General features: G+C 37.9%; 1 protein-coding gene across 1 annotated transcript in view; it reads right to left on the bottom strand.

Moving 5' to 3' along the window:
* fras1 (Fraser extracellular matrix complex subunit 1) overlaps window positions 1-14,077 on the bottom strand; it is a 263,378-nt gene that overhangs the window by 41,697 nt on the left and 207,604 nt on the right. The window contains exons 40-41 of the mRNA XM_055224440.1: window positions 11,116-11,278; window positions 10,641-10,773 (exon numbers count right to left, since the gene is read on the bottom strand). Coding sequence (XP_055080415.1) covers window positions 10,641-10,773; window positions 11,116-11,278 — 296 coding nt within the window. The remainder of the gene's footprint in view (window positions 1-10,640; window positions 10,774-11,115; window positions 11,279-14,077) is intronic.

The following is a 14,077-nucleotide window of genomic DNA, read 5'->3' as shown; positions in this document are numbered from 1 at the left end:
TTAGAACAATAAAATATCATAGTTATATAATAAGTGGTTGTGGTTTGGGGATGTTCTGGGACGGTTATCCATTTGCTTGTTTTCTGTTGATTTATTTGCTCGTCTGTTTCTGTTTCACTGTTGATTTTCTAACTTTCTGTTGGTTAAATCAATTATCATGTTCAGCCCTAAGAGGCAACTGTTGTTTTGATTTTGGGCTTTACAAAAATAAATTGAATTGAAATTGAATTGAAATTGGTATATTCAAGAAAAGCTTAGGACGCCTTTCAGTACCAAAAAAGGTTGGGAACCACTGGTCGACACTAAATGATTAGCAGGTCTTGCAGATGTTATAACATGAAGAAACAGGGACAATAAGTTGTTATAACATCAAAACATTTGGTATTGCCTAACTGTGATACTATCATGTATTTTCTCACTTCAGTATGTTCACTAAGCCACCTGCTCGTCTCCATGGATAGATTTTTGCTTTGCCTAGAATGTTCCACAGTATGGCAATCAACATAAACCTACACGGATACAAGCATGTGCTACCACCAAATTGCAGGTCACATCTGTGGAGAGGCAAGCCCACTCACAGTGAATGCAGAGTTGTCCCCATGGAGACAAGTGGGTGGACTCTCTTCCAGAAAAGTTACAAATTGCACCTTTAACATAGATTTTGCTACAGTTTTCTCTGTTGAAATCGCCCACACAGCCCTGCAGTGACATCTTTGTTTACCTCGGAGTTCAGTCCAAACTAATAGAATGCACCACAGCGTACAGGAAATGAATGGGACTGAGTTAGAGATAGCACCAGAGCGCCACCATAAATCTATCTACGCAGCAAAAAAATAGTAAATATAAACTGCTTTATTAAGTTTTCTGCGTTCACATTTCTGATGTGTATTTGACACTTTTATCACCGGGCTAAAACGAATGGGAGCACCCGAAGAAGTTGTGTGACGGAGGATTTTTCAGGATCCGAGATAGACTCAAGTGCAGTCCCATAATAACACACAGTTTGGGGAGCGGATATTGCCAGAAAGACCTTCAATAAAATGCAACTCCTGAAACTTGGTTGTCTAAAGCTCTATATTTTGGAAATCTTAAAGGGACTATATTTTGTTAAACTGACTTTTTGGAGCTTTAAAGATGTGCTATGTAAATTTTCTGATGCCCCTTCCATCGAATGTTCCACAGCACAACAATAAACTCTTTATGGAGACAAACAGATGGCGGCATCAAGCCAAGTTACAGGTTAGATCTGCTGAGAGGTGAAGGAGATGGAACACCCCACACTAGAAAAGTTACATAGTGAAGTTTTATTTAAGAATGTTGGAAGCATAGACTGTATAAAGAAGTGGACTGAGGGAATGTGACGTCACCCACAGCACTCGGTTCCAGCCAAATGAAGCCCATCAAGGCTAGCAGTTATAGTGCTGGAGCAGAGTTAAAAATGTGGATTTCCGACTGCAGGTATCATAGCAACCACAGAACCATTAAGAAGCAAGGTTGTTGAAGGTAAACGCCCCTTCTCGCCCACACCGCTGGTTTGGCAGGGAGGATATAGTCCATAGCTTACCTCTTTGAATATCCTCCGTGATTTGCAAATCCATACACCATCACCAGAAAGCATTATTGGACGATAGCTTTCTTGGTTGGACAAACAAATGGTCAATGGTGTCACTTCATACACTGCTTTTCCAACTTCAAGGCACTCAAGGAACCCCTCACCCATTCACACACACATTCATACACTAGTGTACACAGACACTGGGGGCAGGGTGGGTTAAGTGTCTCGCCCAAGGATAAAACAACAGCATTCTTCTGTGAGAGCTGGAATCACACTGCCAACCTGTGGGTCAATGGATCTGAATGCTCTACCAATGATATTTATGTCGAGATCGGGATTCGAACCACCAACCTTCAGATAAGTGGACAAACAATCTACCGACCGACACGCTTAAGGCTAACCCTAACACATCCGAAGCACAAATGTATATGATTATAAATTCTATTACAGGTGCGTGAAGATTAGCTTGGCCTATTGTGCCTGTTTTTGATTCATGGATGACACCAGAGAAACTCACCCCCAGACACAGGGAGAACATGCACACTGTATTTTTCAACTTAATTTCGACTGTAGATTTAAACTGCGACGTCAACATTCTTCTGCCATTTTGAGAATTCGACAAGGGCACTCCACTAAATGATAATTGTACAATCCAAACCTCGAAATGAGTCGTCAAATAGCCAATCAGACAAACAAATTAACTAAAATCACTTGTGTTCAGTCCATTACGAAATCCTTATCGTCACATCTCTGCAACTATCTCTCTCCCATAAACATAATGGAATACGAATGACACGAGTAACCCTTTTGATCGCCCGCTCCTCCTCTCCTCCTCTCCTCCTCCCAGTCGCATTGTGCATTCCTGTCCTATTGTGGCGTTTCAGATTAAAATGCCCCCAAACGCCCATGTCTCCATTAGAAATTCAGCGTACAGTAGTTGGATGCAGCTCCTCTCGATGAAGATACTCTGATAGATTTACATATAAATTCGATCATACGCTCCGCACTGGTTGTTTTAATGCAATTCTGTGACAGGTGGAAACAACCGCGGGAAACTAGTTAATCTGCTTCATAACGTATGCAATATTTACATAGGAGAATTGAAGATATGAGTTGGAGTATTTTTGCTTCTATGGGGTTTTAACTGCTAACAGTGCTATTTAACTGCAATCAAAGCACAATAAAAATTAGCACATCTCGGTAATGAAACTACTGCATCAGGCTTGTGAAGTTGTAGTGAATTGTTTTGTATCATGGTCTTCTATATTTGATGCGACGTAGGCTTGTGAGCTGAGTATTGCACAGAATCTTACTGCTAAACGTAAGGAGGGTTCAAATAGCGTCTCGGAGCGATCGCTAAATTACTGAAACAGGCACGGTTGACTTCTAAAACCTCTTCAAGCATGTTTTTGATAAGGGAAAGTTGTAACAAGCTAGAAAGCTCCAAAAAGTCGATTTTGCAGAAGACCACATCTCCAAAGTGCATATAGATTTTTATGTTTTGGTAATTATGACTTGGTTTGGTGGGATAGTGCCTGTGGTAAATATTTATCATAGTTTTACATCAGTTCAGTGACAATTTGTGGAAAGAAGTTGAGAAGAAAAGGAGCATCTAAAATGCAGGGACATTTTTAAAAAAAGAGAGGAAGTAAAATTTTTAACTTTTCCAAAAACAGGCAAGTTTCTTTTTTCATTTATATATATATGCACTATATGTATATATAAGCTTTATACCATGCTACAATGTTGCGTATTTATGCAAAATATACCTTCTTGAGTTTTGCTTGATTTGTGCGTGTTTGAGTAATTAGCCTGTACTTGATAAATGCCTTTTTGTATAATGCAGTGTATTGAAGATGCATTCATCCAATCAAGCACATTGTTCACTAAAATGGTGCATAGTGCATTATCAAAAACACAAAGTGGACGGAGATTGATGAGAACCATGTGGAAACAATTGCATGAGACAATTGCTGTATAATTTTGCATATGCTGATCAACAAATAGGTTCTATATAGACTACAAAAACATTTTCAAATCTCCCAGAGAAAGGGAGCATTGTTGATTTGTTGGTTTAGATTAGATTAGATTAGATTGGATTAGATAATACTTTATGTTGGATTATTGATACAAAATTTGTTTCACAATAAAACTGCAACTCCATCACATAGACACAATACATTGTAAAGTTTTGTAATGGAAATTGGATGGAATGGAATGGAAATGAGCATCTCTGCGGTAATTTGGCATATTTACACCGTAATTGTTACAGGTACTCATTAATATGCACTGTACCCATCAAATAAATAAACACATAAATCAATAAATCAATCAATAAAAATGATTTTTCTTGACACTCTTCATTTAAATTAATGCCTTCTGCTTTTCTGCAATATCACAGTGGCAGAAAAGAGTAAGAGGGCAGGATTAACTGTTCAAACTCAAACGTGTCCCTGGCTCATGGCCATTAGTAATTAGCAACATATTTGGTCTGTTTCCTTCCTTTTTGAGATCCAAAAATGCCGACCCCTATTTTGTGGTGTTATTTGGTAGTAATCAAGAGGTGTCCATCCATCATCATCAAACTGAGGAAGAAAAACAACTACATTAGCAGTTCATAATTATAACCTAATCCAAACTCCTTCTTTTGTTCTGATCTATTTTTACAATACAGTCCCAAATAAATATATCCCAAAGTAAAATCCTGAATAATGCATTGAATAGGACTTCCAAAGCATGTGTCTGAGTGGGATAAGCCTGTCTGAATGTGTCCCTGCACTGGCTCTACAGTCTAAGCTGAATCTAAAGCAGAGTGCTGTGGATCTAAGAAGGACACTCGCAGCTCAGGGACACAACACTGCTCCGCCTGACACACACTGACACACACTGACACACACTGACACACACTGACACACACTGACACACACTGACACACACTGACACACACTGACACACACTGACACACACTGACACTATATCCACTAATGGAAGTGTGTTCATCTTTCATTTAGGGCTGGGGGAAAGGACATTATGATTGTTTTTCCTCATCGGTGGGCAGGTAGCGTGTTTTTCCACTGATCCAAAGGCTGGCAGTTCAAATCCCACACTTGACATAAAAAAACATTAGTAGAGGAGCAGCTCCACAGGTCGGCGGTGCAATTCCAGCTCCCAGAAATGAATGCTGTTGTTGTGCTGTTGTCCTTGGGCAAGACATTTAATCCACCTTCCCCCAGTGTCTCTGTACATTGGTGTATGAACGTGTGTGTGAATGGGTGAGGGGTTCCTTGATCTAAAGTGTTTTGAGTGATTTGAAAGTGGAAAATCACTATACAAAAATGTGACCATGGTCATTTACCGTTTTTGAAAGAAATATTCAAATTCTGCAAAAATGTTGAACCTTATAAGTAGATGGACAGGCTCCACACACTTTCCATATTATGGCTTTAAGTCTTCCCAACTGACAACAATGAGTCTTTGGGGTTGAATTATGGCACCACTTTCTGAAACCATCTTAAAAATAATTTCTCTTTTGTTGAACCTTTTTGCCAGTTTTTGCTTCAAGTGGACAAGTTCAGTAATTATAGAGACAAAATATCTGCAATCTGCAAGAAAAGACACCAAATTCCACTATCAAATTTGGACCTGCCCTCATCCTCAGTTTTAAATGATAGAGATGTGGCATAATAATGTCGTGAACCCACCCTACTGAACAATCACAATCACATTTTTTTACTCTCTAATACTAATAACAAATAAAAATGGTTTTCACGATTAATTTCCTCAACATACATTTTATGTTTAGTTTAATCAAATATAATATAGTCAAATTTGATTCTCCATTAAAAAGACCCAAACTGACCATTGATGATTAGAAATTACAGTCGATCTCAATCTCTTGATTAAGTACAGCCCAAAATTTTGTCATGTTTTGATTATTTCATCAGCTGGTCATCAGAGCAGGGACCTGGACTATGGGCCGACCACTGACTGTGGCTAACATTTGGTTGAACTAAGAAAGCCATGCGTTTTTCAGTTTTGTTTTGTTTTTTTATAGTTAAATAGAAGATTGATGGTCTACAATTGCAGACATCCAAATTTCACACACTACTGGCACCACAAAGTCCCATTTTGTCAGAAAATAAGTATTTGTACAAAAACACCACCAAGATGCTTGCCTGTCAAATCCAGAATGATTTCTCTGTGTGTTTTTATACAGATTGATATTAGTCTGGTCCTCCTTTTTTCAATGACACATGTGAAACGAAGGAGCTCATAGGTCACTTATGATTTAAAAATAAAATCAAATTTCGCCCTCCTCAGATTAAGAGGCTACGCTCATTGATTCTGCAGAAATCCACCAGTTTTTTCAGTCTCCTATTATATTTATTTTTCCTTTCTTATTTTTGATATAAACAGACCATGGGTGTTCCTGATTGACAATCCACCTGTCAATCACGCCCAAACAGGGACTCACATCTTCATAAAGTATTGAAGAAGTGTGTGTCCTGGATCAACCAATGTGTATTTCACTGGCCTCTATGGAATAAAGGAAAACTTCACCTTTGAGACGAGGTTGTTTTGCATTGTTGCAGATTCATTATCAAAATTTTAATGTTTCGAATTTGAAAAAGGCAAGAATTTCAGAGACAGAAAATACATGATTACTTAAACAGGCACAAATGAATCAAAACACAAATCGACATAAATATTCTATTTTGCATGATATAGTAAAGCTGGGCTACCTGATTTTCAAACCATGAAAGGAGGAAGTAGGTTTTTAAATCGATATAACTACGTACTTCTCCTAAAACCTTTGGCACATCACTAGTGCTCAGTAAAAAGGCCATTCTCCTCCCAAAATGTCATATAGTGACTCACATAGCTCTGCCGGACAAATCTGCAATAGATTAAATGGCTCATATTACGCTGTTTTCTGATCTATGTTATAATATTATTTCCTCATCAAAAGCATACCTGGAGTTGAGTATTGTTTCATTCACACATTTTTAACCCACAAACCCTACATATATAGGCTGAGTTCTTCCCTCAAACAGAAAATATTCTGTTACACCTTGTGATGTCATGTGGTAATACAAGAAGTGCTTCACTGTTTTTTTAATCCATACACATTCTCTAGAATCATTTGAATAATTCCAGCCATGATATTCTATCTCTAATAAAGGCAAATGGTAGCTGTTAACATGAAAACTACATCTTCATGACATCACAAGGTGGGACAGAGCATTTTGAGTTTTGGAGATGTAGACATAATAATAAAAAGTGACTCAAAAATGTGTGAATGAAACAAAACACAACTCCAGGTATGTTTTTGAGGAGGTAACAGCATTATAACATGTCTTAAAGCCCACAAGAGTCCATCTTTCGTAATATCGGACCTTTAAATGTTTTCTAACTAATGGTCTTCTTTACAATATACTTTAGGGGGCTTTTTGAAGTATCTCTAATAATTGATCTTGAGTCAAGTAGTGGTATTGTGACTTCAAATCACATCTGGCAGCCCTTCCTCCTTCTCCAAATCTGCTCTGCTGCTGATACCGTTCTCCCCGAGGGCTTTCGTGCCTTTCATGTGTGATCACCTCCCTCATTTATCCCCGATCCTCCTCCAGGGGGAGCCTGAGAGCACTGGGGAGCGCACAAGGGGGGTAGGGGTGGGGGATAAAACAATGTGTGTAAGAGAGGAGAGAAGGAGGGAGAGAAGGAGGGAGGGAGGGCGAGGGAGCGCTGGTAATCAGGAGTTGACAGATGGAGAGGAGCCGCCAGGGATTGTACTTTGAGACGGTACAAATGTGAGCAGAGAAGAGGAGAGGGAGAAGAGGAGAGGGAGAAGAGGGAGGAACAGTCTCAGCTAACTCTGAATAGAACAGTGCGTTTCAAACTATGGTCTAAATTACACACACATATTTAATCTTAAAAAAAGACACACTTTACTAGTATCATTTATGGTTCAAATATATGGTGCATCATTTATTTTGCATAGTTCAAATATTCGCTGAAAATATGTAGTATAATTGGTTACACAATAGACCAAATACTTTGCCTTAACCAACGTCATATTAAGTCTAAACTTGTCCAACAAATATAAAAAAACAAACATCAGGGTTAAACCAGGATTATACCAAGACTAAACCAGACCTAAACCAGGATAAAACCAGTATTAAACCAGAGCTAATCCAGGATAAAACCAGTATTAAACCAGAGCTAATCCAGGACTAAACTAGGGCTAAAGCAGGCATAAACTATAAAACCATGGCTAAACCAGGACTAAATCAGCACGAAACTATAAAACCACGGCTAAACCAGGACTAAATCAGCACGAAACTAAGCTAAACTAGGGCTAAACCAGAACTACACCAGAACTAAACCAGGACTAAATCAGCACGAAACTATAAAACCACGGCTAAACCAGGACTAAATCAGCATGAAAAACTATAAAACCACGGCTAAACCAGGACTAAATCAGCATGAAAAACTATAAAACCACGGCTAAACCAGGACTAAATCAGCACGAAACTATAAAACCACGGCTAAACCAGGACTAAATCAGCACGAAACTATAAAACCACGGCTAAACCAGGACTAAATCAGCACGAAACTATAAAACCACGGCTAAACCAGGACTAAATCAGCACGAAACTATAAAACCACGGCTAAACCAGGACTAAATCAGCATGAAACTATAAAACCACGGCTAAACCAGAACTACACCAGAACTACACCAGGGTTAAACCAGCTCTAAAACAGGGCTAAACCAGGAGGAAGGAAGGTAAAAACAGGACTTTTGTGGGATCAAATGCAGGACAATACAGGCTTGCTTACTGAAAAGTGCATGAATCAAAATGAAACTTTGAGTAAGTTAATGATGAGGGAGAACCAACTTACCCTGGTTAACAAATCATAAAAGTCAATTCTGCATAACATGTCCCCTTTAAAGTTGGAGCTTAACCTGGATTATACCGACTTTGGGCAAGATTTATTCACATTTTAGTGTCATGGAACAGGCAAGGAAACTATTACTACTTGGTATAGGTGGAGATTTTGGAAAAGAGTATTGGAGTAAGTCTGTCATAATTTTTTTTTCAACTTTTTCTGTTTATTTTGTATTTTTTCCAGCCACACAGTTTTTTTTTTGTGTATTGATTTTTGCATTTGTAAATGTTTTGCTTTTTCTTGCTTGTGAAACTGTCATAGATATAATAGTTCCAATTACCGTTTGCTGAAGAAAGTTTTCGCACTCACAAGATGAACATTCAAATTACATATCTGACTGTTTTATTTATTTTATTTTTGTCAACAAGCCAAATTTAACACAACTACTGTTTTTGCTATGAGTCATGATATTTTCATTTGAACAGCGCCAACAAGCACAGGACTCGCTGAGCATATACTTAACTGTATTTTGAAATCAGACAAGGATTTAACATTTCATTTACGAAAACATCAAAATACAAAAGTGTTACGTTAAAATGAGGATTGTGGATTTTGTTTGTTATATTAAAGGTGTTGTCCTGATTTTTATAGTGAAAAACTGAATTATTTCATTTTAAATGGTTTGCGGTGGTCCAAAGTTATTCCTCACTTACTTTATGCATTCTGAACATTCTAAATATTTACCATGATGAGTTTATAAGTGCTATAACTTTTAGAGACAAGAGTGATGTTTACTATGACAGTAAAGTTAGCAACAATTTGCATGCTAAAAGCGCAATTCCTGGTTATTACACAGCTGTCTTATTAGAGTTTCTAATAGATCTGTATAGGACAGGATGAATTTTGCACAAATAGATTTAAAAAAATAAATAAAAAATCGGGTACAGGGCCTTTAATATCTTTTCCACACTTGTCTTCACTGGTCCATTGAGTGACCCGACATCTGATTGTTTGTATTTTCCCCTCTGCAGTAAAGGCAGATAAAGCAGATGGAGTCAGTGATAAGGCTGAGCTCCGAGAGGAGAGGAGGAGGAAAGCTGTGCATCCACCAAATCCACACAATCTCCATCTGTGTTCAAACTACAAGGGTAAAACGAAGTCATGACACGCATAAAGCTACTGCTACACTCACCTGGAGGACGGAGAGTCTGTACGCAAAGGGGCCCAACTGACACGAGCACTGACACTGAAGTGTTATTGCAGAATGTGTGCAGCCTGAGAAGTGATCCAGTATTCAACCTGAAGTTTTCTACAGCACCAGAAATGCTTTTCCTTGTGTGCATCAATGTCAACTATCATCAAAATCACCATAATGCAAAAATGACAGATGTATAATCGTGACTCTTTCAGTTAGGATCTGGAGGTATTATGCAAAATCGATTTTTTGGACCTTTCTACCATATGATAGCATTGTTCCCTCATCAAAAACATGCCTGAAGGGGTTTTAGATGTCATCCACGCATGTTTGAGTAATCTAGCAATCTCTCCCGGGCCCTATTCAAACCCTTCTTTCTATTAGAAATAAGATTCTGTCTAATGCCCAACCCAAAGCCTAAATCATCCATGTGCCAACATGACAATTCTCCATAAATAAACATAAGCATGATACAAAACTGCAAAAGGATGCATGGTAGTTTCATTAGTGGGATGCAGCTGATTGTGTGATGATAGTGCTCTGAAGGGGGAGCAGCTTAACATGGGCAGCAAAGGGAGGGGAGACTCAGAGTGTCAAAAACAAAGTGAAAGATGTTATTACGTTGTTTTCTACAAATATAGAATTTTCATAACAATAAACGATAACATGGTGATCTATATATGCTACGTGTAACCAGTTAATATTCCATAAAAGTAAAATACTCTCTTTTAAAGAGAGTGTATTGGATTTCATTTTCTCTTATCTTTTTAAACATATTTACCTTTAGAATTGCATAGCACATTTAAAAAACCTTTAAATCATCATTTGATTCTCATTTAAAGGTGCACTGTGCAACCTTTCTAACGGTGAGTATGCCACCTGCTTGATTATGTGGAAGCTATTGGTTTGCCTGGAAGGTCAACTTAAAAAAAAAAGACTTGAATGAATGAAAAAAAGATCTTATCATATACGGTTGCTGATGTAACTGCATGCGAGCCTCACCTGGTTTGGTGTTCTCGATGAAGCCATATTTGGGCGTGCTGACGAGCCACACCAGCAGATCCTTCCTGGGCGTGTCCTGGTCTGTAACTGTGATATGGGCCGTAGACAGCTGCACTCTGCCGCCCTCCTCCACCTGAGAACACACATAACGTACACTTTAATACAAGTCAAATGTGATAATAACAATAAAATGTGATAATCATGAGTTATTAGTTTTCTCTAAACAAAATACAACTCCAGGTATGTGAAGCCTAGCAACAAGATCCTGGAAATGAGTCCACTGAGACGTTAAAAGAATATGGGAACTAAAAACAAAAGCCCTAACACAATCTTAAAATCAAACCCTGAAATGACTTGCTGTGAAGTGAGAGTGCTAATCTCTTTATCGCCCCTAGTGGATAAAACCACCAAGCTCACATAAGCCGTTTTCACTGTATAACTTCAGTATTTAGTTAAAAGTATCCCCGAGTTGTACCTGTATGCCTGAGTGCACCGTGACCTCTGGGGGGCGCCGCAGGGCCGAGCTGATGGTGATGGTACACATCTGGTTGTCAAGATGATTGTTGTCTTCGTCGTAAACAGTAAAGTGGAAGATGTCTGTGATTGGCTGGCTCCCAGTCTCCACAGATGTGATGTACCTGAGGCAGAATTACAATGTTCAACACAGTATGTAGTACTCTGAAGGTACCTGATGCCCTTGGGCTTTGTGTACACTTAAAATAATGTCAGGTGTGGATATGGGCATGAATAATGAATAGTGATTGGCCTTTGCTAAAATGAATGCCGCTGCCTGAACATGTATTTGTGTTTGATGACCTTATTGTTATTTATTGCTTATGCGAGATTAACTGTACTGCTCATTTCCTCTTGAGGCTTTAATTTCCTCCTTAACATGTTTGTTGGTGTCATGGTAGCCTACGTGTAAATTAGCTTTCAGTTTATTTTGACATGACATTCAGTTCATTATGTTATAGACAGAAGACGTATTCAGTAGTGAAATTGATACTTTGCAGTGACTTCACGTTGGAGGTGTTCTATATGTATCTCCATGGTGGAATGTTCAGCAGTCACCATGGCGACACACTGCATACATTAGCAAACATTGTGAAAAAAAGTTTTGAGATCGTTTGATAACTCAAGAAAAATACAAAATGGATTTAAACAGCACATTTTCAGGAGCCTGTGATCAATATGAGTGTTCATGTTCTTGTTTAGGAGGTTTATGTTCAGACAAATGGTGAGAAACTGAAAAACTGCTGGGTAATACTACTTAGCTTGTGACTGTATTTTTATGGGCGAGAAACTTGTGTAAATCTAAATCAGTTCTTTGTGGACAGATTGTGGTAAAATAAAGCTGAAATTAAAGTCTAACAAAGCCTCAAACAGAGCATGCCTCCAGTTAGCATCATACCCCCAGGAAATGTTGATGACATCAGCCGTAACATGTCGATAATAATAGTAATGAAACTTAATGTGGAAATTACTTCAGTATTTTTAAATAAAATTGTACTTCTCTGAGTATGGACTGAGAATGGATGTAAACAGCACATTTTCAGGAATCTGTCATCAATGCAACTGCAAGCAATTTAGATGTTTTAGGTGATTTTCAACAAAAAAAGTAAAATTAACTAAAACAAAATGCTGGCTAATACTAGCTAGCTTGTGACTGTAATGTTATTTGAAAGAGACAGCTAACCTGTTGTTATTCCAGCTGAGTCTGTTCTTTATGGTCAGATTATGTTAAAATAAAGCTCAGACTGAAGTACTAAAGTAACAGAGTGTCAGACAGAGCAGTGCCTCTTGTTAGCATGACACTCTCAAGGAATATTGATGACTTTAGCTGCAAAATATCAATAATAATACTTGTTTATTGGTTAAAAGTTTTGGTTATTCTATGATTTCTTTTGGTCTGTCTTTTGAAAATATCAAAATTTGTGGAATTGTGTCCTTCTAAATACATTAAATTATGTTTTCCAGACAGTTGTGTAGGTTTTACTAATTTGTAGGCTTACTTCTACTTAGTATTATTTTGAAATAACAGTACTCTTACTTGAGAATATTTTTGGCTGCTCTACCACCTATGATAATATGAAATTTTGTATAATTTATATTTCTTGTGCGAACTGTGTTAAAATCTAAATGTAAAGCAACATACCTAAACTAAATCAAAAGCACCTAAAACTGTCAAGCTCCAACATGGGGAGACTGTGAAGTAGTTTAAGCTTTTGCTCTCCAACCAAATATTTATCCAGTAGTACGAATCTCACCCAATACCATACAGCTGTTGTGTCATTTAGCAAAACAGTTCAATCTGTGTGTTAAAAAAGCGTACAGGAAGTGAAGAGGCAAATATAATGAAAAAAAACAAAACAGTTCTGCACAACTTAAATGCTCCAAAAGTGAGTTAATTCATTCCTGTTTCAAACTCCAGTCACTCCAGTGCGTTACTGGTTTTGACTGGAAGGGCATCTGGCATTAAACTCGACAAATCACTTTCTATCTGATTTGCTTTCTTGTTTTCCTTTATCTCCTACTTAGTACAGATGACTAAACATTTGTAATAGCGTTGTAATCGCAGTAGCATCCTTCGTCTTCTTGCATATCCTTCTTCTGAGACTGATCCTTCTGTAATCCTGTGTGTATCTAACCAACATCACGTCTCTTCTGTCGCCGCGGCAACGTTCTATCTCAATATTTGCCAAGTCTTTTTCCTCAAACGCAAACTCAAAAAGACCATTCAAAATAACAACTCTCCCGGGGACGCATCCGCAAGGTCAAAACGTAATGAAAAGAGAAAGAGAGATTTAACTTTCACAACTTTAGATTCAAATGGGGAAAAAAAATAATAAACTTTTAGAACTACAAAAATTGCCTCACTAAAATAATACACTATTCAAAAAGGCATATTTCTATCCTGTTGAGAAGTACAAAAATGTCAGCAATGAAAATAGTGCGGTAGTTATGTGAATAGCTTTCATTCAGTAGAGTTTTTGAACAACCTTGTACCACTGATTCTGCAAAAAAAAGAAATAATAATTGTATTGAATGAATTGAATACCAATTAAAATGTGCAACTGATACAGACTTTGTGAAATACAAGTTTCCAAGCCAAGTTGGACAGACAAGAAAATCATGGAAAATAATTAAATGAAAAAAAAAAAGATGTTGGGATTTGTTTGTTCCATTAGCTGGTTTGGTTAAATAAAAACAAAACAAAAATAAATATTAAATCTGGAGCTCTATGGAACAGGCCATGAGGAGACAGAGCTATAGCATCCTCTCTGACCTTTGACCCCACCCATGCGCTGTACCTTGAATATACTTGCGCTCAGGGAGGAGGGATAGTGAGCCAGTGTCAGCAGATATAAGCATTCATTCATATCTGTTTCAGTGAAGCTATGGCAAGTGATGTGGTGTGGTGTGCAGTATTGGTAAGT

Source organism: Periophthalmus magnuspinnatus, chromosome 9, assembly GCF_009829125.3.
Source record: "Periophthalmus magnuspinnatus isolate fPerMag1 chromosome 9, fPerMag1.2.pri, whole genome shotgun sequence".
NCBI lineage: Eukaryota > Metazoa > Chordata > Actinopteri > Gobiiformes > Gobiidae > Periophthalmus > Periophthalmus magnuspinnatus.
This window is presented reverse-complemented; position numbering and strand designations above follow the sequence as displayed.